General features: G+C 38.3%; 1 protein-coding gene across 1 annotated transcript in view; it reads left to right on the forward strand.

Moving 5' to 3' along the window:
* EPB41L2 (erythrocyte membrane protein band 4.1 like 2) overlaps positions 1 to 26,611 on the forward strand; it is a 469,820-nt gene that overhangs the window by 383,453 nt on the left and 59,756 nt on the right. Inside the window, 4 exon segments of the mRNA XM_053710686.1 lie at positions 4,751 to 5,284; positions 6,440 to 6,562; positions 11,818 to 11,916; positions 12,568 to 12,648. Of these exon segments, the coding sequence (XP_053566661.1) occupies positions 4,751 to 5,284; positions 6,440 to 6,562; positions 11,818 to 11,916; positions 12,568 to 12,648 (837 nt within the window).

Below are 26,611 nucleotides of genomic sequence, written 5' to 3' on the forward strand. Positions count from 1 at the left end.
GTTTAATTTTGACTAGAATGTCCATTTAAGTAATGCATATTTTATTCCTCAAGTATTCTCTCTTACATAAATTAGCAGGTGGTTAGTTAGTTTTGTTTAATTTATTTTAGAGACAGAGTGTGATCAAGAGGAAGCCTGGCAGGACTTATTTTTTGTATTATTTTTTTTATATTTGCAAGGCTTTTTCAAAATTAATTTTGAAAGTGTCTTCCTTGACAAAGTAACATTTGATTAATTAATTTAATTGCCAAAATGTTTAGATCTTGTACTGGTTAATTTTGTTTTATTTTGATTACATGGTTAGAGTGTTGTTGAGCAGACATCTTTGTTCCTTATCCTTATATTATTCTGGTTAGCTATGACAGCAAGGGTGGCAGTTAGGCATTTTCAGGTGACTCAGGCTTTTTAGAGTTTTGATTTTCAAAGCTCTTTTTTTCCATTGCACCTGCTTTGCTTTTATAGAATTCTGTTCCATTTCTGGCGTTTCAAATACATGACAGTTTGGCAGTTAGTGATTTTATATTCTGGTTTCATTCTTGTTTACAAGATTACATGATTCCACAGTCCTTTGTGGCAAAGCTTCTTGCTCTTAAAAACTACATACCCAGGTTATATATATATATATATATATATATATATATATATATACAGTATATAATTTATTTTCAGGCATCTACCTTATTTAATTAGATTTTTGATAATTGCATTATAGTCTTATTTCTATTCTATTCTTAGTTCAATGTTTCTCCTGCCTGAATTCAATCCATGACTAAGAGTTAGCGTTGCCACCTTTAGTTTAGGTCAAACCCGAATACTTTTGTGTCATGCACAGCACAGGAAACATTTTTTTTGCAGAGTACACTCTATATATAATAGCACATAAGTACAAAATTGCACATAGATATTCATACTCACACACGTTTACAATCAAACACCTTCACACACACTCAAAGACACTAACTGTCTCACACACACTCTCACAAACATTCTCACTCTCACTTACACACTCTATCGTTCTCACACACACACAAAGACACACCCAGGCACACACTCACATTCAGACACACTCGCACACAAAGGCGCTCACGCAATAGATAAATAACTAGGCATGTGCAGTATATTGCAAAAGCTCAATGTTAGCTTTTTGACTGTGACTGTTTCTTAGGTGTTTAGGGAAAGAACATATTTAACTTTTATGTTGGGGAAAGTAAAAGGTTTATGTGAAATTACAAATAATCTTTAGCAGATTGGAGTTATTCTGCATCCAACCTTTCTATTGATTGTCTGGGTGCTTTATTTTCTAATACCTTGAATACTTTTACTACAAGATTGTGCAAGACTTAATGTAAAGTTTTCCTGTCTGCTAGATTTTTAACAAGTTTGTGAAGGCTGTCAGAGGCATTTGTGACTGGTCTTTGGTTATATCCTTCAGTAGAAAGAATTGGATAGTTACTATTGATCTTGAATTTGTTCCTGTGAGATTAGCAGATGAGCTTTCAGCAGGAAAAAGTGGACGGTGATCCCACCAATGCTGTTTTTATTCTTTAAGAGTGGTATTTTGAGGTGCTTTGTGTCTCAAAGGAAGATGATCTCCTCGCAAGCCCTTACTTCTAGTGTTCATTTTGAAGATCAGAGCTGTTTTTCTTTTTATCCACAGTTGTCTCAAGATCAGTTGTTAACCTGTTTCTGACAACCATCAAGCTGTTGGCCTGAATTAAGGGAGTTTTTTTCCTACCTGCACTTGGACAGAGGTGAACATCAGGATGATCTCAAATATTCATATCAGAAGCTCAGAACAAAAGTTTAAAAACTTTCCTTTATTTCACCACATTAAAAAGCGTATAGGCCTCCAAATTTAGGAAGCAGCATTCTTAGTTTTTCTGCTTTTCATCATGTTAACCCCCTGTTCAAATAGTAACTTGTTCCACTGCAGAACAGTTCAACATTGTGAATAAAACATGATCACTTGCCCCTAGGGTGTGAGGCTGTTAACAAACCTTTATCTTCCCTCTACTCTATTTAGAGGGGGAAGGAAACAAAGATTTTTTTTGAGACGTGAGAGGAGGAATAATGGACATGTTTGGAAAGGTGAAATACATTAATTTGTTAAAAAAAACCTTAGAAAAAAGAAATCAACAAAACTTTATATATATATACACACACTATTTTTGTGGGCATATTGGTCTTAATGCAAAGTATGCAGCTCACTATGGGTACCCTTATTTTAACAGGAATTTAATAGTCTCTCCTTCTAACCCCCTCTCCAGCGAAATGAGTGAATTTAATGAATCCACTGCTTTAAGATCTGTTTAAGCTGGAGATGGATTCTTGTGGAACGCCATATAGTGTAAAGTTTGCGATCAGAGTTTTTTTCAAATGAAATGTAATTAATTTATTTTCACTGGGCTTTATACATTAGGCTATTTTATGCAATTGTGTGCTTGATGTGTTTAATTAAAGTTGCATGAGTACATGAAGCAAATGGTGGCTTGTTTTAGATTAGTAAAGATTAGAATTTATAGGTAGTAAGTATATAAAATATCATACTATGCCTCTGAAAAAATATCAACCTCAATATTTATTTATTTAGGTGAAGATGAGGAGTGCAATATGCATTTCATTTTAATATTCTCTTTAAAATAAAGGCAGAACTCCAAATGTGACATCCCAGTCTTGTATCATATTTTTTTTTTTCTGTTATATTTCATTTGTGTGATGTTTTCTCTTATTGTTGTTGGTTATTACTGTATCTTCAGATTCTATTTTTTTCTGTTAACTGTTTGCCCTTCACTCTCTAACCTCTAGAGCCTAGAAGAAGAGATAACATCAATCTTGCTTAGTAAAGAAAGCTTTTCTAACATGAAATTCACCTATACACCATCTACCCAACGAACACAAGAGGGCAGTGTTTTGATTGATAGTGAAGCCTCTGACACGCTTTCTGTCTCTCATTCCTCGCATCTTACTGAGGTGCTTTTTTCTGCTTCATCCCTTTCACCACTATGTTTTCAGAATATTTTTATCCCATCCATGTGCACTGTAAAAGAAGTTAAACACAAATTTGTTATTGCATGTATAGAAAATAGATTTTGGGCAGCATATATTTATTTACAAATTAGCCACAACTTTGAGGGAGGCCTGCCATTTAAGTCCATCTATTAGATTTGTGCAAAGTTATTAGCATCTTAAATATTAACGTAAGTAATTTACATTGTGTTAGGCGTTTTTCCCATTCGTCCCTATTTTAAGGGACAAAGGGAATCTAGTTTCTTTAACTACCTTATGCACATACAAATGTAAAACGTATTCTCTTAGCAAGTCAGCTGTGCCTGGCAGTAAAAATTACACTGTGTCTCTCTGTATGTCTGATATTGTCATAGTGTCCAGAAAATGTCACAGGGACAGAATTTCAGCACCATTTTTAGTTTTGTAATAATGATAGACGGAAAGTTATAGGCTAACTATTTGAGCAAAGACAGTTGTGTGACTTCTCATTTCAGCCTGTAGTGATTGTATGAGCTGAAGTTAAAAGTAATTTAAAAATGTAAACTATAGGCTGTCATCACAGAGGCCTTAATTAAAAGACAGTGAAATTTAGCACAAGAATATTAGTCCCTGTTTTAGGGTTATTTTTATTTGTTTTGTTTTTTTAAGAAAACTAGGGAGACTAAGCAAATTAACTTTTTCGTGTAGGAAATAGACAAATTATACAGTAGTTACTGAATAAAACACTATTTTACAGTTTGGTACAACAAAATTCTTCATACAAATCATTCACACAGTCTAGCTTAATAAACTCAAAAACTTTCTGCAAATCCGTGAATTCTATTTCTCATTTAAGGCGCAGTGGGATTAAATACATTAAACTGTTACATACATAAAATGTATTAACTAAATAAGAGTACAAGAGAATAATATAACACTTTTTAAATGAAGACTTAACAAATGCATCAGAATATCAGACTGACAATCTTTATTTAAATATATAAATATATATATATACTGTATTTATACTGTGTGTGTGTGTATGTATATATTTATATACATATATACTGTATGTATATATATATATATATATTTATGTGTATATATATATATATTTATGTGTGTGTGTGTATATATATATTTATGTGTATATATATATATATTTATGTGTGTGTGTGTATATATATATATATATATATGTATGTATGTATATGTGTGTACATATATATATATATATATATATATATGTATGTGTATGTATATATATATGTGTGTGTGTGTGTACATATGTATATATATCCTGTATATATATATATATATATATATATATATATATATATATATATATATATATATATATATATTATTATTCATGATTTAGTTTCCTCATTATAATAAATGTTTCTTGTTATTCTTTCTATTGTGTTTCTTGTTAGATTTTCCACCAGAGCTGTTCAATGTTCTGTACACGTGTCTGTGTAAATGTATTGATTATATGTCCTTTGGTTACTTTCCGTTTCACAGAAACTTTTAACCAGAACAAGAGGAGTGCGCACTGGACTAAGTGATGCTCTTGAGGTGCTCAAATTGTTTAATAAGTACCAGTATGGTGGTCATACTCATCATTACATTTTATCATTTTTCAGTTGGCATCACTTTTTTTCTCTCCATAACGTTACATGAGACATGTATAAGTTGATTTCCGTTTTCTTTTATGTTTATATATTCATTTATTTTTATTTTCCTCATCTACTTTTTCATATAGAGTTCAGATAAAATTCAGACCATAGTGGAGGACAAAAAGCAGGCAGAGTCTGATGCTAGAGATAACACATTTACAGAAGAAGCCAAGTCTCCACTAAATGGAGAAGTTGAAAGTCCACCAGATACAAATGGGCAAATACCAGAAACTGAAACTATAGATAATAAAGATGTCGAGTCACTGTCTTCATCAGAGAGTAGTAGTGAGGAAGAACATGAAGAAGTGGAATACAAAGCTGAAATCAGGTTATCGGAACATGTTATACAAGAAGAGGTTGAAGAACGTGTTGAAGAAATAAAGGACATGAAGCCAGATGAAGATGACCACATTGCTGAAGAGCATAAAGCGGTAGTAACCACTACACATTTAGAGAAAATAACAGAAGTTGTATCTCAGGAAATGACAGTCAGCACATTTGAATCTGAGAGTGTTATTACAGAGACTCGAGTAGTGTTTGATGAAGAACAGCACAAAATTAATGGAGATCTTTCTCACATTGATGTTGATTCTTCAGCACAAATTATTTGTTGTTCAGAGGTAAATTATTTAAGGATCCATATTAGCCTTAGTACATTTTTTTCATTCTTTCCAGGCCGATGACTGCTATTGTTTTCCTCTCTACTGCACACTTGTTACTTTATAAAGAAATATTTGGATCTTCTCTGTCATGAAAATGAAACCAGTGATATGGCTGCCACACTTACGGTTTTGGCCTCTCTTTCCAACTGTTGGAGTAGTAGCATCTGTTCTTGTATATTATACCATAGTTTCATCTTCTTATTTAACTACATCCTAATTTTCCATTTCATATCTTAAGTTATTGTTTTGTCTATTGTGTTGTTTGTTTATGTTATTTTCAAAATGTTTCTTTTGTGTAGTTCTTAATATACACCTACACATTTATGTGTTTAGTAAAGGGACATAACCCCCCCTTTCATGATCCAGGTAGAGCATGCAATTTTTAACAACTTTCTAATTTACTTTGATTAGCAAATTTTTTTTTGCTTTCTTGTTATCCTTTGTTGAAAAGCAGGAAGGTAAATTCTGGAGTATGCACATGCCAGCAGCACTATATGGCAGCAGTTTTGCTATAATGTTTTACATTATCAAGAGCATGCTATCAATCTTTATATCTTTCAACAAAGAATAACATGAGAACGAAGCAAATTTGATAATAGAAGTAAATTGGAAACTTTTTAAAAATAGTTTTCTCTAAATGAATCATAAAAAATGGGTTTCATGTCCCTTTAAAGTGAAAGTGTCTACTAATTTGACTAATTTCTTGATTTGCTAAATTACAATTTTATTTCCCTAAACAAAGTACTCTTGCCACAGTAAGAAGAGAGTGTTTTACCAATATTTTTTTAAATAGCAATACATTTGAATTATCCTACAATACAAACATGTTCCAGAATGATATACAGATGTTAAATTATATTATTTAACAAACATTGCCTAATGGCCGTTGTTATATGGAATTGGAAGAGGTAAAGATCCATACTGGCTCTAAAACTGTATGAATTCTAATAGCTTGCCAAAATTATATTAGGGAGAAGATCATTAAAATTGCCAAACATTATACAATCACAAATTCTATCTGAAGTACATATTCATTTTCTTTCATGTTTTCTTCTTGACTTAATTACAAAATATACATTTTCTTTTTATATTATAATGCGTATTGCTCTTCAGCCACCAGTCGTAAAAACAGAAATGGTCACAATTTCGGATGCTGCGCAAAGGACTGAAATTTCTACAAAAGAAGTACCCATTGTTCAAACTGAGACTAAAACAATCACATTTGAATCTGCAAAGGTAGGGGATATATTTTGTGTAAAATATATAAATCACATATTTATTTTTGTTATCGCCTGACCGTCTTTTATTTGCTTTCATTAGTATTAGAATTGGAATAATATTAGAGAAATGTTAATAAAAAAAAAAGTGAATAAAACATTTCTACAGTAGATGGTCTGGGAAAAAATATACTTAAAGGGATACTAACCCTATTTTTTTTTTTCTTTCATGATTCAGACAGAGCATGCAATTTTAAGTAACTTTCTAATTTACTGCTATTATTAATTTTTCTTTGTTCTCTTGGTATCTTTATTTGAAAAAGTAGGAATGTAAGCTTACGAGCCAGCCCATTTTTGGTTCAGCACCTGGGTAGCACTTGCTGATTGGTGGATTACATTTAGCCACCAATCAGCAAGTGCTACCCAGCTACTGGACCAAAAATGGTCTGACTCCTAAGCTTTACAGTCCTGCTTTTCAAAGAAAAAATAAAAATAGGAGTAAATTATTAAGTTGCCTAAAATTGCATGCTCTATCTGAATCATTAAAGAAAAAATTTGGGTTTAGTATCCCTTTAATGCTAACACTGATGTATCTGATGTATCAGTCGATTTGTTTATGCCTTAAAAGTTAATTAGTGGCAATTTCCTGCATGTGTTCAGTCTGTATCCAAAGAGGGGATCTCAGAAGTTCCTCAAATAAAACCGATATAGACAACTCTCATACTGTGAGACCGTAACAGGTAAGTGATATCCAAGTAGTGCTAATTACAAATACTCACATTTACCAGAGATAAAGCCAGCTCCGGGGTTTAAAGCACTTTTAATAAAAACTTCCCCGGCAGAAACCAGATCTCTTCTTTAGTAAAATATTTATTCCAGTATAGTTTAAAAAGACATAAAAAAAACGGCATATAGTCAATGAGGGTATTAACACAAAACGAGGCACAGGGGAAAAACAAGCTCCTAAGGTGCAATCAGCTATACACATTAATAGCTTATTAACACAAGGGAAATTCACCAAAGTCATTGCCTCTTTGTGACGGTACAAGGTCCCGCCCCTCACTGTGACGTGCCGGTATTACATCACTTCATTTGTGATGCACTATTTTTTGGGTCATTAGAGAAATGTCGTCTAATAGGCATTTGTCAAATCACTACTTTTTGCTTTTCTTTATGAATCTGTAATACTTACCATGAAGATTACTTTAAAGGGACAGGAAACCCCACAATTTTCTTTCATAATACAGATAGAACTTACAATTTTAAACAACTTTCCAATTTATTTCTATTATCAAATTTGCTTCATTCTATTGTAATTATTTGCTGAAGAAACAGCATTGCACTATTGGCAGCAAGCTGAGCACATCTAGTTAGCCAATCACAAGAGACAAGTGTGTGCCGGCACCAATCAGCAGCAAGTGCAAAAACATAAATTCTAAACTACGTATTAATATCTGAAGGTACAACGAACATTGCTTAGGATTCCTTTAGCATAGTTGAATATATGTTCTTACACACCCCTTGAACGAGGGAACGGAGTACATGCAGAGAATTTCTTTTTTGCATTTTACTTATTTTAACTGCTGTTCTAGAATAAGGAGAGAAAATTGAAAAATATATTCACTGGTGAAATGTAAGAATAGTTATTGAAACCTGTTTAATTAATTATACTTTAATCATCCTCATTCTGTCAATTACCAATTGCACTAATTCACACACGTTATACTACTTTTTGTTATGTCTGGGTTGGATGCTTAACTACATTTCGTTGTCTTTGTTTTTATACTTTGTGTAGTGACAATAAAAGTAATCTAATCATCTAATTAAACTACCTTGTTGATGAGAATAGTGAAATCGTATTTCTAAATATTTCAAATGAACCTGCTTACCTGGAAGATGCATTTAATAGATAATGTACTTAGCCTCTTTTAGAACTGGTCTTTTTATTGCATATTTTCACTCATAGCCTTTTTCGGCATCTAACTTTTTATCATTATTGAAGAAAGAGTAACAGAACAAATGGCTCTTACTATAGTAACATAACAGATAATGTTAAAATATGACAGAAAGTCCATCCCGTTTAACTCTTACATAACCTCTTTTTAGTTCTTCTTTTAATAATACAAAACCTCCCAGCCATAATAGCATTTCATTAAATAACCATTGGCATTTGTACAGGGATATACATTAGCATGTCTGGTCTTTCTACAAGCTTGGCCCATGTAAATGGACGTGTCATTGACAATGATGGTTACAGTGTGCAAACCAGCAATTTCAAATACAAAACTTAAATTAAAGAAACATTTTTCCATATATTTAATACTCTGCAACTTTCATAACAAATTTTACAGTACTACTTAGTGTGATATCTTGTCCCAAATTATTTTATTGGTATAAATAGTACTCCTGAAAAATATCTACATAATAAGATAAAAAGTAATCTTTGAATCGTGCAATGCCCGTATTTCTTTTATAGCCCTTCTCTGAACCTTTTTTGGAACTGCATTGTCTTTTTTTAAAGGGACATGAAACCCCAATTTTTTCTTTTATGATTGAGATAGAGAATTTAATTTTAAACAACTTTCCAATTTACTTCTATTATTTAATTTGCTTCCTTCTCTTTTTAGCCTTTGCTGAAAGGTTTATCTAGGAAGGCTCAGGAGCAGCAAAGAACCTAGGTTCTAGCTGCTGATTGGTGGCTGCATATATATAACAATTGTCATTGCCTCACCCATGTGTTCAGTCAGCAACCAGTAGTGCATTGCTTCTCATTTAACAAAGCATACCAAGAGAACGAAGAAAAATAATAGTAGATTGGAAAGTTGCTTAAAATTGCATATTCTATCTAAATCATGGGGAAAAAAATTGGGTTTCATATCACGTTAATCATTGGTCCTTAAAACTGTACTTCATACTCAAGATGTGGGCAGAGTTAACATCTCTTTCTTTGCATCTGTGTCCCTATTATACAAGTTAATATCTTGGGTGCACAAAAAAATGCAGAATTCCTCACCGCACATTTTAAAAGCTTTAAACCTTAATTTTAAGCTGCATTAAAAAAGAAAGTAGCAACTATAAAATTGGGAATGTATGCAGTCTAACGCGTTTCAGGTCACTTGCCGTACTTATACTACTGGTTTGTGGTGTTGAGTAGTTTTTTTATTGCCATCTTTCTTGTGAAGATACTGATTATATAGATTTTTTTCATTTGTTTGACAAGTTTTATTACAAGCAGCAATTTTCTAATATGTAAACTTGAACTACGTTTTCTTGATAAAAAATACAATTATCCATAGCAGATCTATTCAAGAAATAAAATATAAGATATTCACAAATATAAAACCCAAAATAGTTTTCTTCTGTTAAGTGTGATCAGTCCACGGGTCATCATTACTTCTGGGATATTAACTGCTCCCCTACAGGAAGTGCAAGAGGATTCACCCAGCAGAGCTGCATATAGCTCCTCCCCTCTACGTCACTCCCAGTCATTCTCTTGCACCCAGCAACTAGATAGGTCGTGTGAGAGGACTATGGTGATTATACTTAGTTTTATATCTTCAATCAAAAGTTTGTTATTTTAAAATAGCACCGGAGTGTGTTATTACCTCTCTGGCAGAGTTTGAGGAAGAATCTACCAGAGTTTAGCCGGAGTAGTTAAGATCATATTGCTGTTCTCGGCCATCTGAGGAGTGAGGTAAACTTCAGATCAGGGGACAGCGGGCAGATGAATCTGCATAGAGGTATGTAGCAGTTTTTATTTTCTGACAATGGAATTGATGAGAAAATCCTGCCATACCGATATAATGTCATGTATGTATACTTTACACTTCAGTATTCTGGGAGAATGGTACTACATTGTGATTCTCCTTATTTGATTTTTCATTCGGATAAGGTAGTCCTGCGTACTAAACCTGGGTTCTTACCTAAGGTAGTTACTAACAGGAATATCAATCAAGAGATTGTTGTTCCTTCTTTATGCCCAAATCCTTCTTCAAAGAAGGAACGTCTACTGCACAACCTGGATGTAGTCCGGGCTCTAAAATTTTACTTGCAGGCAACTAAGGAATTCCGACAAACGTCTTCTCTGTTTGTCATTTACTCTGGGCAGAGGAGAGGTCAAAAAGCTTCCGCTACCTCTCTTTCTTTTTGGCTTCGTAGCATAATTCGTTTAGCTTATGAGACTGCTGGACAGCAGCCCCCTGAAAGAATTACAGCTCATTCTACTAGAGCTGTGGCTTCCACTTGGGCCTTCAAGAATGAGGCCTCTGTTGAACAGATTTGCAAGGCTGCAACTTGGTCTTCGCTTCATACTTTTTCCAAATTTTACAAATTTGACACCTTTGCTTCATCGGAGGCTATTTTTGGGAGAAAGGTTCTTCAGGCAGTGGTTCCTTCTGTATAAAGAGTCTGCCTATCCCTCCCGTCATCCGTGTACTTTTGCTTTGGTATTGGTATCCCAGAAGTAATGATGACCCGTGGACTGATCACACTTAACAGAAGAAAACATAATTTATGCTTACCTGATAAATTCCTTTCTTCTGTAGTGTGATCAGTCCACGGCCCGCCCTGTTTTTAAGGCAGGTAAATATTTTTTAATTTATACTCCAGTCACCACTTCACCCTTGGCTTTTCCTTTCTCGTTGGTCCTTGGTCGAATGACTGGGAGTGACGTAGAGGGGAGGAGCTATATGCAGCTCTGCTGGGTGAATCCTCTTGCACTTCCTGTAGGGGAGCAGTTAATATCCCAGAAGTAATGATGACCCGTGGACTGATCACACTACAGAAGAAAGGAATTTATCAGGTAAGCATAAATTATGTTATTTCATGGTTTAGAACAGGCAATTGTATACAACTTTCCATTTTACTTTTATTATGTAATTTGCTTTGTTTTCTTGTTATCCTTTGTTGAAAATTATACCTATGTAGGCTCAGGAGCAGCTATACACTACTGGGAAACTAGCTGCTGATTGGTAGCTGCACATATATGTATCTTGTTTTGGGCTCACACAGTGTTTTCAGCTAGCTCCCAGTATTGCTGTGTTGCTCATTCAACAAAGGATGCCTAGAAAATGAAGCAAATTTGATAATAGAAGTAAATTGGAAAGTTGTTTAAACTTGTATGTTCTATCAGAATCATACAAGAAAACATTTGGGTTTTATGTCCTTTTAAGGTGTAGCGTTTACTAGGTCAGAAGCATGTAGTGTTTAAGTGTTAAAAAAATATAGTACTAATTTAATGGAAAGTAAGTTTAATTACCTTTTTATTCTTCACAGGTGGATGGTGTTGGTGAAGAAGAACCTGGGGTATTGCTGAGTGCCCAAACAATCACATCTGATTCTGTCCTTACTACTACAACAACACATATTACTAAGGTAGATAGCGAGTCATACAACAGTTTGTTCATGGAAGATTGTAAATGACCAATTAGGTATTCTTTTTCGTATACAACAGAAATCAAATGCTCTATGTAAAGTGATGGTAAATTCTAGCGTTTCAAAAATACTTGGATTTACCTTTACTAAAAATAAATAGGACTTTCAGTCATCACTTTGTTAAAAAAGTGTGCTAAATTTACCTGTTCTGTGCCTCGGCCTCCTCGCTAAACTCAGCGGCTCTGGCCGCCCACGGCACAGCACTCTGAGTTGACATTTCCACCTCAATACCAATAGCCATGCTAGTCATATGGCACTATTCGTATGCTAGCACGGCTACTGGTGTAGAGTTGGAAGCATCACCTCAGAGTACTGTGCCGTGGGCGGCTGGAGCCGCTGAGTCTAGCCGAGGCACAGAAAACGGTAAGTTTAGCACACTTTTTTAATAACGTGATGACTGAAAGTCCTATTTATTTTTATTTACCATCATTTTAATTGTTTTCTATCCATAAGGTTCTTTGAAAATGCTCTGCGTGGTTCTGTGTGTATATGTTTATAATAAATTATTACGTGTATTTAAGTCTGTTTAGTGGCAAAAACAACTAAAATTAGTTTAGAGTAGTAATTTCAATCTTGTTTTACCCATTATAGACAGGAAAAGGTGGAATATCTGAAACAAGAATAGAAAAGCGCATTGTTATCAGTGGGGATGCTGACATTGACCATGATGAGGTAAGGCACTTCTCTAGTTATGTGCTAATTAGACTAGTTTTCCTGAGATCTTTATATTTTTAAACTTATAACATAAAAGCTTTCTCATGTAGGTGCTATGTTTTGAAATAACTTGTTTAAACAGACACATGGTTAGCTTTCAGTTTGTTCTGTTACATATTCTTCAACATCAATTTAATACAGAAAGTATTTGTTTGCTGTATAAAAAAAGAGATCTTCAATATATTTTTAAAAGCTAAAATCTTGATATCAACTGAATTGAAGTTGTATGCTTTCGCTGTTGCAAAATGTGTAGGATTTTGATGTGTGTGTATGTATGTATGTATGTGTGTGTATATATATATATATATATATATATAAGAACTCAGAAAGGGAGGGCACTCTCAGGATTTGTGTAAATTGCATAACAGCAAATAGAGTATCATTTATTGTTCATAGCAACAACATAATAAAGTCGTAAGTCGACGTTTCGGCTTACATAGAAGCCTTCATCAGGACAAATAGAAAACTGTTGAAGAAAAGAAAACACATACAATATTTTGCCAATATACCATTAAAACAAATACATACTCCCATCACCAAAATACATAACATGAAAATAAATATAAATAAAATCAAGGCAACCCAACAAAACAAAACAAGGAAATTCAGCAAAACTGAAATAGCCGTGTTTTTTGTTTTGTTGGGTTGCCTTGATTTTATTTATATTTATTTTCATGTTATGTATTTTGGTGATGGGAGTATGTATTTGTTTTAATGGTATATTGGCAAAATATTGTATGTGTTTTCTTTTCTTCGACAGTTTTATATTTGTCCCGATGAAGGCTTCTATGTAAGCCGAAACGTCGACTTACGACTTTATTATGTTGTTGCTATGACCTTTTAAATGGAAGAAATATATTATATATATATATATATATATATATATATATATAGTAAAGCAGTTATGGATCCCACGGACGGACTCCGTGTTGCAGCAAGGACCCAAGAAAAGCAGGCACACAGGTTTTTTCAAAAACACTCCGGTTTATTTGCAAAGTTGATTACCAAACGTTTCGGCTCACACACGAGCCTTTGTCAATGGTGTACAAAACCAAATGTGGAAAACTAGAGCACAAACTAACCTTAAATACCCACCCAGCCCAAGTGATAGACCAATCAGAGAGAAAAACTATTTTCGATTTGAAAACGAGTACTTCTTACAAGTTATGGGCACTGCGATGGGGTCAAATATGGCCCCATCGTATGCTAACATTTATATGGCGATGTATGAAAAATACAATATATTCTCCAGGCAGAACCCCATCAAAATGTATCGCAGATACATAGACGATGTCTTCTTGATTTGGGGTGATACCCCTGAAAAACTTATTGAGTGGGTTGAAGGATTAAACACCCTTAACTCCACGATTAAATTTAAAATGGAACATAATAACAATCAGATTCATTTTCTTGACCTGGAAATTTTCAGAGTAGTAACACCTAATGGTGATAAATTGCACACCACCTTGTTCAATAAACCCACTGATAAGAATTCTATACTCCATTACCAGAGTTTCCACCCTAGATTCCAGAGAGATGGTGTTGGCTCCTCACAACTCCTGCGGGTCGTCTGGAACAACACGGATGACTCCCGAAAAGAGAGACAGCTTGAAGAAATGTCACAAAAATTTCTGAGCAGAGGATATCCACCTATGCTAATAGATCAACAAAAGAGTGAAGCCATACAGCTCACCCAGAATGACACTATCCCGAAACGGACAGTAACGGAACAACCGAACCGGATGAACTTTGTAACTACTTACACTCCGGGATCAGGGATGCTTCAGAATGTGATAAGGAAGAATTGGATGATGATCTCCAAGGACACTAGTCTACCTTTTGTGGATGCTCCGGTACCCCGGGTGGTATACAAGCGAGCAAGTAACCTCAGGGATCTACTAGTACTCAGTGATCCCACACACTGCTATGAAAAACAGACATGGCTCACAAGAGGGAAACCAGGATGTTACAAATGTGGCAATTGTGTCACTTGCAACAATCTCATTGCTGGGACATCATTTCAACATCCCCATAACAACAAAAGATACAAAATAAGACATCGATTATCCTGCACATCGGAATATGTGGTGTACGCCATTATTTGCCCATGTTCCAAATTCTACATAGGCAAAACAGTGACAGCGTTCAAAGAACGTTTGGCTAACCATAAAACAGCAATTCGTCAAGCAATAGAAAAAGGTCGATCTGAACAACCGGTTGCGCGACATTTTGCAACTGCAGGACACTCTGTTTCCTCTTTGCGAGTGATGCTGATTGACCATGTGCCCCACAACAGACGTGGTGGTGACAGAGGACTGGCACTATTAAGAATGGAATCCCGTTGGATCTTCACACTGGACACAGTTGCCCCTCGAGGCCTGAATGTCAACATAGACTTTGGCTGCTGGTATAAACACAAATAAGATGTGAAGAATTGGGAGTCATCCAGGACTTAATTTCTACCTACTCCTCTGGCATGATGCAATGTATACCTGCCTAAATATCCAGGGGGCTTGAGATTGTTTTTTATGCCCTCACCTGCTACCTCCCCACATGCCTTGATACTATGAGTATAGAGGGCTGTGTTAGTAGTTTTTTATACTCTGGGTTTCGGTAGCGCTTTTTACTTTATAAGCTACATATTAGGTTTGTCTTAATGTTGCATATAGATAGATACCTATTCCTTTATTGTATTTGTATATAGGGGTATTCAGATCACTGTTTGATTTATTGATATGTTTTCCATCAGAGGCTTACCCGCCAGCGCACCCGCACAGTACATTTGTGTATGTTTTGTCTCCATGGTTACGCATGTTTCCATGGTTACACACAGGACGGCGGTAACGTGATGACGTCACGTGACGCCCACATTGAGCCCGGCAATAAGCTGTTTAGGTCTGTGTGAGTGGGTGTGCCGCGGTTACTCTCTCTGATTGGTCTATCACTTGGGCTGGGTGGGTATTTAAGGTTAGTTTGTGCTCTAGTTTTCCACATTTGGTTTTGTACACCATTGACAAAGGCTCGTGTGTGAGCCGAAACGTTTGGTAATCAACTTTTCAAATAAACCGGAGTGTTTTTGAAAAAACCTGTGTGCCTGCTTTTCTTGGGTCCTTGCTGCAACACGGAGTCCGTCCGTGGGATCCATAACTGCTTTACTGTTTGTCTCTCCCTAGTGTGAGCACCAGGTAGCTGACATACTCGTGAGTGCCGTTCACCTCTGCAATTTTATATATATATATATATATATATATACACATATACACCCACCTGTTCAATTGCTTGGTAACACAAATTGCTAATCAGCCAATCACATGGCAGCAACTCAATGCATAAGTCGACTTGCTAAAGTTCAAACCGAGCATCAGAATATGGAAGAATGGGGATTTAAGTGACTTTGAACATGGCATGGTTGTTGGTGCCAGACGGGCTGGTCTGAGTATTTCAAAAACTTCTGATTTACTGGGATTTTCAAGCTCAACCATCTCTAGGGTTTACAGAGAATGGTTTGAAAAAGATAAAATATCCAGTGAACAGGAGTTGTCTGGACGTTGAGGTCAGAGGAGAATGGGCAGACTGGTTCGAGATGATAGAAAGGCAACAGTAAATCAAATAACCACTCGTTACCACCAAGGTATGCAGAATACCATCTCTGAATGCACAACACATCGAACCTTGAAGCAGATGGGCTACAGCAGCAGAAGATCACACCGGGTGCCACTCCTGTCAGCTAAGAACAGGTAACTGAGGCTACAATTTGCACAGGCTCACCAAAATTGGACAATAGAAGATTGGAAAAACGTTGCCTGGTGTGATAAATCTCGAGTGGTGAAAAACTGTCAAAATGCCTGAGAGTCGAGGCGGCCTTCAAGGGCTAAGAAATTAGCATATGAACCTCCTAGGTTTAGCTTTCTACTAAGAATAACAGGAGAACAAAGCAAAATTGGTGATAAAAGTAAATTGTTTAAAATTATATTCTCTATCTGAATCATAAAAGTTTATTTTGGACTAGACTGTCCCTTTAAATGATTTCAAACTGGTTTCCTGAACATTACAATGAGTTTACTGTACTCCAATGGCCTCCACAGTCACCAAATCTAAATCCAATAGATCACCTTTGGGATGTGGTGGAATGGGAGATTTGCATCATGGATGTGCAGCTGACCAAATCTGCAGCAAATGCGTGATGCTATCATGTCAATATGGACCAAAATGTCTGAGGAAAGTTTCCAACACATTGTTTAATCTATGCCACGAAGAATTAAGGCGGCTCTGAAGACAAAAGGCGGTCCAACCCGGTACTAGCAAGGTGTACCTTATAAAGTGGCCGGTGAGTGTGTGTGTGTAAATTTAAATATATATATATATGTGTGTGTGTGTGTATAAATAAAGATGGAATACCAGCTCTAAAACTTAAATCTTTGGTAATTATTGTATAGTTAGACATTTAGGTCTATATAAGGTATTATTCTATACCTGCTTAGAATATTTATACCAATTAAGGGGACAAGTGTCCTAATAGGTGGTTTATGTATGTAATCATGCTGCGTGAAAATGATACAGTGTACCCTTAACACTGTTAGAAAATGTGATAGACAAGAGGAAATCAGTATAGTTCAGCGCACAGATAGTCTTTTTACATATATTTTATGAACTTAAAAAGTTCACTTTTTAGTTCATAAAATATATGTAAAAAGACTTTTTATCTGTGTGCTGAACTATACTGATTTCCTCTTGTCTATCACAATATATATATATATTGCCAGATTCTGTTATTCTATTATTTTAACCTCTATTGAAGGGTTAAAGATTTTGGTGAGCCTGTGCACTGGCATTCTTTGGCTAATCCACACATCTTTCTTTGGGGGGGGGGGGGGGTCGGAATGGTAGTAAGGCAGCTGCACAGGTTTTCTACCAGCCAAGGAGCATAGTACGAATTGCCTATAAGTCTGTGATTTTGGAATCCTATACTGCATTTGATTTGTTGTACCGCCCTCCTGAAGTTTCCTGAAAAAGGGGGGGGGCAGGGACAGTCAGCCTTCCTGTAATGCAGAGGGCTGAAAAACTGGTAATGCACTGCTTCAAGTAAGCATTTAATTTCCCTTTATTGCTCAACTTTTGTATTTTTTAATGGTTGACTTGTATTCCTGATTAGTGTTGTGAATTCTTATAAAATACCAGTATAATTTAAGTTTAGCCATTAGGTGTATTATTACCAAATCTGTTTTATCCGTACAGCTGGGATCACATCACTTACCCTTGTATATTTTTTCCCTAAGAAATGTGCTTACATTTCTATATTGATATTAACTCAGAAATATTAAACATTGTGTCAAGGAAAACAAGTGCTGATGGAAATTACTCAAATATATTTTGATAAATGGGTAAAATGCTAAATATGACTACAGCATTCTGTCCTCAGTGTATTACTATGAATTAATAGAATATAACTTAGCCCTGCAGCACAAAATTAATTCTCCTTATTATTGCCTGATCTTTGCAATCATAATTTGCATAACTTATTAATTAAAACAAGGTTATTGGAAACACAAAGCCATAAGCCATTAAACAAGCTTCTGTGCAATATAATTAGTTATGAAGAGTTAAATAGTTTGCTAACTTTTTAATAGTCATGTGAACAATACAAACTGTTTAATTACCATTCTTTTCATCTAATGTACCTTTTATAAATCATACGGATAGCATTTACAGTATTTCAGTATGAATAATTTAATTAATTGAAGAAAGCTTTGCCATGAACGAGAATCTTTTAAAATATGAGATTTTAGAAAGGCTCCAACTTCTTTTATTATTTACATTCATATGCTAATTAGATCCATAGAAGGGTTTGTTTACTTTTGAAATGTTCCTTATACAGCATGTATGAGTTATGCCCACGTTCTATACTCAAGTTAGATGTTTTACACATATCACAGCTTGCTTTGTTGTTATTAAAAACGCACTTGATAATCATAACATCTTTGATAACTAATTAGTGCTTTGTCTTCAGTTTCACATACTTTTGATATTATTATACAGTAGCATTTTTGGCCTATAATTGTGTAAAGTATTAAACTAAATATACTATATGTTGGTAAAAAGCTGCTTGTGAATAAAGCACTGTGTGCAGACTTATCCCTAAAGATTAGTTTCCAAGGACTTAAAGTTAATATTTGTTATGTTTACCCAAAACATTAATTTTGTTTACTAGATTGAAGAAAGAAGCTGGCTAGCCCTGCTCCAGCTTCTCAGGTAGCCAGTTGTGGAAATGCAGATACTATTGGGAAATCTTGGAAAATTAAAGGGATAATTTAATGCAAAACCGATATACCAATAGTACACCTACAAGTTTATGTGGTGTCCAGTCCTTGAAATCCTGAAACTTCTCATGACAACAAATGACTAAAGTTGCTTACTAATTGTTTCTCACTTAGGCCATGGTTCTAAAAAGATCCCTGGGCTAGTGAGATTCTATAAGAATGCTTGACAGCCCTTCTTTTTCCCTGGTAGAATATAGAAAGCCACTTTTCCATTTTAATCTGTGGAGAGTCCATGGCTTCATTCCTTACTCGTGGGAATACTGAACCTGGCCACCAGGAGGAGGCAAAGACACCCCAGCCAAAGGCTTAAATACCTCCCCCACTCCCTTCATCCCCCAGTCATTCTTTGCCTTTCGTCACAGGAGGATGGCAGAGAAGTGTTGGAAGATTCGGAGTAGTCTCTTATGGAGGGTAGTATTCTTCAGTATGGGACTGGAGTTTTATGTAGTCTTGTCAGCCTCTCAGTGAGAGCATTGCCGAAGGTTAAAGTCTGGAGATGCAGGGACAGTCTTTCTGCGAAACCATCCAGACTCGTAACAGCTCCTAAGCAATCAAGGTTGACGAGTTTCACTGCCTGCTTCTATCACTCAAGTCCATGTCAGGTGCAATGCTACAAGACTGTCAAACTTGAGAGGCTGTGTGTCTGTTCCACGGCAGAGATTCCAGTAAGATTGTTTCATTTTATCTCATATGATAACGTAAGAAGACAGGGTTATAGTGTAAGATGAGGCTCAGGCAGGATTTTTCTTTTGTTTTTGAGATCACTGCGCGGACTGTTGATTGGCACGTTTCTCTCTTGGAGCAGGGGCGGTCCTGCATGGCACTCCATGTGACCTGGTGGGGTCTTATTGACTTCCTCTTTCCTGACCGTGCGGGTTACAGGAGAAGAAGCGGTTTGCTAAGCGCAAGTGAAAGGTTAAATATTGCTATCCTTCCCAGAGGTTATCTACCAATTTGTTGGATTTATCCGATACTAGATTATCCCGCTGATGAAGAGGCCTCTGATACTTCAGAGGAGGCTCATTCTGGTTCGGAATCTGCTGCCTCTAAACCTCCGGCTGCGGAGGAACCAGATTTTAGATTTAGGATTGAGCACTTACGCTTTCTGTTAAAAGAGGTGTTGGCTACGTTAGAGGTTCCGGAACCTAAATTACCCGAAGAACCTTCTATTCGTAAGCTTGACAAGGTTTTTGAGGACAGGGTGGTGCCACAAACTTTCCCCGTTCCTGTAAAGATGGCAAATATTATTAAGAATGAATTGGAGAGACTTGGATCTTCTTTTTCCCCTTCTTCGTTTAAAAAATTGTTCCCCGTTCCAGACTCTCAGTTAGAGTTGTGGGGGTCTGTAGCTAAGGTGGATGGAGCTATCTCCATGCTTGCTAAACGCACCAATATACCCGCTTGATGATAGTTCGACGTTTAAGGAGCCCATGGATAAGAAGCTAGAAACTCGATTAAAGGAAAATGTTTCAGCACCGTGGTACTTGTTTCAGCCTGCAAAGACGGTTGCTGCAGTAGCTGGATCCGCTACCTATTGGTGCGACTCACTAACGGAGATGATCGAGGTGGAAACTCCCCTCGGAGATATCCAGGAAAGAATTAAGGCCTTGAGGGTAATTCTTTCATCTGTTATGCAAACATGCAGATTATTCGCTAGAATGCAAAAAAATCAGGTTTTTCTGTTCTAGCCCGTAGGGCTCTCTGGCTGAAGTCTTGGTCTGCAGACATGACTTGAAAATCTAGATTGCTTTCCTTTCCATTTAAGGGGAAGATTCTTTTCAGTCCAGGCCTGGACTCTATCATATCCATGGTCTCTGGGGGCAAGGGTGCCTTTCTGCCGCAGGATAAGAAGAATAAACCTAAAGGACAGGGTCCTAATTTTGTCCCTTTCGTTCGGATAAATCCCAACACCAGCAGCCCTCCGCGAAGCCTGATCAGTCCAAGGGAACTTGGAAATTATATCAATCTTGGAATAATACCAAGCAGAACAAGAAGCCCACCAAAACAAAGTCAGCATGAAGGGGCGGCCCCCGATCCGGCATTTAATCGTGTTGGGGGTAGACTATCTCTCTTTGTGAAGGCTTGGTTGGGGAATGTGCAAGACCCTTGGGTTCTAGAGGTCATCACTCAGGGTTACAGGATAGGTTTAAAATCTCATCCACCCACGCGCAGATTCCTCTTATTAAACCTGTCTACAAGACCAAAGAAACGAGAAGCTTTTCTAGGGTGTGTGAGGGATCTCTCCTCCCTAGGAGTACTTGTGCCGGTACCTCTATCAGAGAGAGGTCTAGGGTACTACTCAAACCTTTTTGTGGTCCCAAAGAAGGAGGGTATGTTTTGTCCGATTCTTGACCTAAATTGCCTAAACAAGTTTCTGTCAGTTTCATCATTCAAGATGGAGACGATAAGGTCTATTCTGCCCTTAGTTCAAGAGGGACAGTTCATGACTACAATAGACTTGAGGGATGCTTACCTACATGTGCCAATACACAAGGATCACTTCAGTTCTTAAGATTCTCCTTTCTGGATCAGCACTTCCAGTTTGTCGCTCTTCCTTTTGGTCTGGCTACTGCTCCAAGAGTCTTTACGAAGGTTCTGGGGGCTCTGCTCATGGTGGCGAGGTATTGCAGTAGAACCATACTTGGACGGCGTCCTGGTCCAAGCTCCGTCCTGCCGGGTGGCAGAAGACCATTCCAGAGCTCTTCTTCTTCAATTTCATGGGTGGAAGATAAACTTAGGAAAGAGTTCTCTGGTGCACAGTACCAGGGTGGAATTCCTGGGCATGATAATAGATTCCATATCCATGAGGATATACCTTACAGACCAGAGACGTTGCAAAATTACTTCCAATTGTCTTGCCCTCCAGACCTCCTCAAGGCCATCTGTAGCCCGGTGTATGGAGGTAATTAGGCTCCTGGTATCCCGCATAGATATCATTCCATTCACCAGGTTCCACCTCAGACCTCTTCAACTGTGCATGCTGAGGCAATGGAACGGCGACCACTCAGATCTGTATCAACAGATTTCTCTGGACAACCGGTTGAGAGAATCGCTCTCTTGGTGGCTCTGTCCAGATCGCCTGTCCCAAGGGACTTTCTTCTTTAGATCAGGAAGTGGTTAGCGCAGCTCACACAGGCGTCTCCAGGGACCAACAGCGTACCCCAATTAGAATTAATGGCTCCACGGACTGCTGGAACGGAAGAGGTGCTCACCATATGAAGAAAGTCACTCCAGTGAAGCAGAAGAAAGGAAAAGGCGGCACTCCAGGCTTGTTAAAGCAACAGAATGTTTATTCCAAATACACAGTCGCTACACACTTGGACACCAAACATGCAACGGAGAAGGGGGCGTGTCCTTTGTAATTTATTACTTGTCCCTTTTCTTGTTGTCATATACAATCCTATTACGCATTTTGTGAAATGTAGAAATAACAATAATAATTTTTTCTATAATTTTCTCTGTATCCCCTTTCTGTTTATCACCTGTCTTTTTAATTGCTCTTTTAATTCTTATTGGTGGGCAGGGGTATAAACTTACCTGTTCTCTACTTACCTTCATCCTTTGACTAAGTGCCGCACGGCACGAAATGCGTAAGGACACGCCCTCTTCTTCCGTTGCATGTTTGGTGTCTAAGTGTGTAGCGACTGTGTATTTGGAATAAACATTCTGTTGCTTTCACAAGCCTGGAGTGCCGCCTTTTCCTTTCTTCGACGTCCTTCTTTAGACCATCCTGGGAGATTGTGACTACGGGCGGAAGCCTCTCAGGATGGGGAGCCGTTTGGAGTGCCAGGAAGGCACAGGGATGGTGGACTTGAGAGGAATCTCTTCTCCCGATCAACATTTTGGAACTTTGAGTGAGCTTCAACGCTCTGAAGGCTTGGACTCTTCTGGGTTTGTCCTAGTTTATCAGATTCCAGTTGGACAAAATTACCTCGGGGGCTTATATCAACCATCAGGGGAGGAGCTCCCTAGCAATGAGGGAAGAATCTCGGATTCTAGAATGGGTGGAGGCCCACAACTGCTCGCTGTCGGCAATCCACATTCTGGGTGTGGACAACTGGGAAGCAGATTTCTTCAGCAGACAATCCTTTCATCCGGGGGAATAGTCTCTCTATCCCGAGGTGTTTGTGGAGATTTGGAACAGATGGGAGACGCCAGAGATAGATCTCATGGCGTCCCGACTCAATTCCAAGCTACCCAGATACGGGTCGCGGTCGAGGGATCCACAGGCAGAGCTGATAGATGCATTAGCAGCGTCTTGGAGGTTCAAACTTGTTTACATTTTTCCACCGTTACCACTTCTACCTCAGGTAGTGGCCCGCATCAAGCAGGAGCAAGCTTCGGCGATTCTAATTGCTCCATTGTGGCCGGAAAGGATATGGTTTGCGGACCTGATGGGGATGTCCTTATCTCCTCCATGGAGGTTACCTTGTCACAGAGATCTGCTGGAATAGGGCCCCTTTGTTAATCAGAATCTAGATTCTCTGAGGCTGACTGCGTGGAGATTGAAATTTAATCCTAGCCAGGAGAGGTTTTTCTGAGAGACTGATTGATACTCTCATTCAAGCTAGAAAGCCGGTCGCTCGCCGTATCTATCATAAGGTGTGGAGAACCTACTTATTCTGGTGTGAGGAGCGTGGATTCCCCTGGCATAAGGTCAGGGTGTCCAGGATTCTTTCCTTTATCCAAGATGGGTTGGAGAAGGAATTTGCCGCTAGTTCCTTGAAGGGACAGATTTTCGTCCCTATCTGTATTATTACACAAGAGGCTCGCTGAGCTTCCTGATATACAGTCCGTTGTTCAGGCTCTGTCTAGAATCAGTCCTTTGTTCTTCAGAATCTAGATTCTCTGAGGCTGACTGCGTGGAGATTGAACATTTAATCCTAGCCAGGAGAGGTTTTTCTGAGAGACTGATTGATACTCTCATTCAAGCTAGAAAGCCGGTCGCTCACCGTATCTATCATAAGGTGTGGAGAACCTACTTATTCTGGTGTGAGGAGCGTGGATTCCTCAGGCATAAGGTCAGGGTGTCCAGGATTCTTTCCTTTATCCAAGATGGGTTGGAGAAGGAATTTGCCACTAGTTCCTTGAAGGGACAGATTTCGTCCCTATCTGTATTATTACACAAGAGGCTCACTGAGCTTCCTGATATACAGTCCTTTGTTCAGGCTCTGTCTAGAATCAGTCCTGTGTTTAGACATTCGGCTCCTCCTGGAAGTTTAAATCTGGTTCTTAAGGTTTTGCAGAGGGCTCCGTTTGAGCCCATGCATTAAGTTACTGTCTTGGAAGGTTCTTTTTCTACTGGCTATTGCTTCTAGTAGCAGAGTCTCTGAGATGGCGGCCTTGCAATGTAAGCCTCCTTACCTAGTGTTTCATGCTGACAAGGCTGTTCTTCGCACTGGGTTCGGTTTTTCTCCCTAAGGTTGTGTCTGATTGCAACATCAATCAGGAGATTGTGGTTCCTTCCTTGTGTCCTAATCCCTCTTCTTCGAAGGAACGGTTACTTCATAATTTGGATGTGGTTCGGGCTTTGAAATTCTATTTTCAGGCCACGAAGGATTTTAGACAGTCTTCGGCATTGTTTGTTGTCTACTCTGGGAAGCTCAGACGGCAGAAGGCTTCTTCCACTTCCCTATCTTTTTGGTTGAGGAGCATTATTTGCTTAGCATATGAAACAGCGGGACAAAAGCCTCCTTAGAGGATTACGGCTCATTCAACTAAGGCTGTGGGTTCATCTTGGGCCTTGAAGAATGAGGCCTCTATGTAGCAGATTTGTAGGGCGGCTACCTGGTCCTCCTTACATACTTTTTCAAAGTTTTACAAATTTGACGTCTTTGCTTTGGCTGAAGCAGCTTTTGGGAGAGAGGTTTTGCAGGCTGTGGTGCCCTCAGAATAGGGTCCGCCTCTCTTTAACCCTCTCATTTCCATTCAGTGTCCTCTAGAGCTTGGGTATATGTTCCCCACATTTAAGGAATGAAGCTGTGGACTCTCCTCATATTAAGATGGAAAACATAAATTATGCTTACCTGATATTATTATTATTATTAATAACGTTTATTTGTAGAGCGCCAACAGATTCCCCAGCGCTGTAAACAGAGGGTAGTTCAACAAAACAATTAAAGGGATCAAATGGGTAGAGGGCCCTGCCAAGAGTTGCACTGTTGTAATCAGCTCTTAAGAAGGTGATATACAAACAGCTGGACTTAGGGGGGTTCAGGGGATAGCAATGGAGGAGTGGAACTGGTATAAAATAAGGTTAGCATAGGTTTTATGCATCCCTGAACAGTAGAGTCTTTAGGGAGCGCTTTTAAGCTTTCAAAACTAGGGGAGAGTCTTGTGGGGCGAGGCAGAGAGTTCCACAAGATGGGAGCCAGTCTGGAGAAGTCCTGTAAACGGGAGTGCGATGAGGTAACCAGAGAGGAGGAGAGTAGGAGGTCATGAGCAGAGCGAAGGGGACGGGAGGGAGAGTATCTGGAGACAAGGTCTGAGATATAGTGGGGAGCAGTGCAGTTGAGGGCTTTGTATGTCAGAGTGAGAATTTTGTGTTTGATCCTAGAGGCAAGAGGAAGCCAGTGAAGGGATTGGCAGAGAGGAGCAGCAGATGAAGAGCAACGTGTAAGGAAGATGAGTCTGGCAGAGGCATTCATTATGGATTGTAAAGGAGCTAGGCGGCAGGTGGGGAGACCAGAGAGGACAGAGTTGCAGTAATCAAGGCGGGAAAGAATGAGAGAGTGGATTAAAATCTTAGTTGTGTCTTGTGTAAGGAAGTGTCTAATTTTGGAGATGTTTTTAAGGTGGAAGCGGCAGGCTTTAGCCAAGGACTGAATGTGAGGAGTGAAGGAAAGGTCTGAGTCAAATGTTACCCCGAGACATCGGGCATGCGGGGTAGGGGTAATGATGACGTTGTCGACAGTTATAGAGATAATGGGGGTCGAGATATTGGAAGAAGGGGGGAAAATGAGGAGCTCAGTTTTGGAGAGATTTAGCTTGAGGTAGTGAGAGGACATCCAGGAAGAGATGTGAGAAAGACAGTTAGTGATATGGTTTAGTAAGGAAGGAGATAGGTCTGGTGCAGAGAAGTAGATTTGGGTGTCATCGGCATACAAATGATATTGGAAACCATGGGACTTAATTAGGGAACCTAGTGATGACGTATAGATTTAGAAGAGAAGGGGGGACCGAGGACAGAGCTTTGTGGTACTCCGACAGAAAGTGGTGACGGGGCAGAGGAGGCCCCAGAGAAGGCTACACTAAAGGTACGGTTTGACAGGTAGGAAGAGAGCCATGAAAGGGCTGTGTCACTGATGCCGAAGGATTGGAGGGTTTGGAGCAAAAGAGGGTGGTCGACAGTGTCAAAGGCTGCGGACAGGTCAAGTAGGATAAGCAGAGAGAAGTGGCCTTTTGATTTTGCTGTAAGTAGGTCGTTGGTGACCTTAACAATAGCTGTCTCTGTGGAGTGATAGGGACGAAATCCAGATTGCAGCGGGTCAAGAAGGGAGTTTAACGTAAGGAAATGGGATAGGCGTGCATATACTAGTTTTTCGAGACGCTTTGAGGCAAGAGGGAGGAGGGAAATAGGGAGGTAGTTGGATGGGGAGGTAGGA

This window comes from Bombina bombina, chromosome 4 (genome assembly GCF_027579735.1).
Source record: "Bombina bombina isolate aBomBom1 chromosome 4, aBomBom1.pri, whole genome shotgun sequence".
In the NCBI taxonomy this organism is placed as follows: domain Eukaryota; kingdom Metazoa; phylum Chordata; class Amphibia; order Anura; family Bombinatoridae; genus Bombina; species Bombina bombina.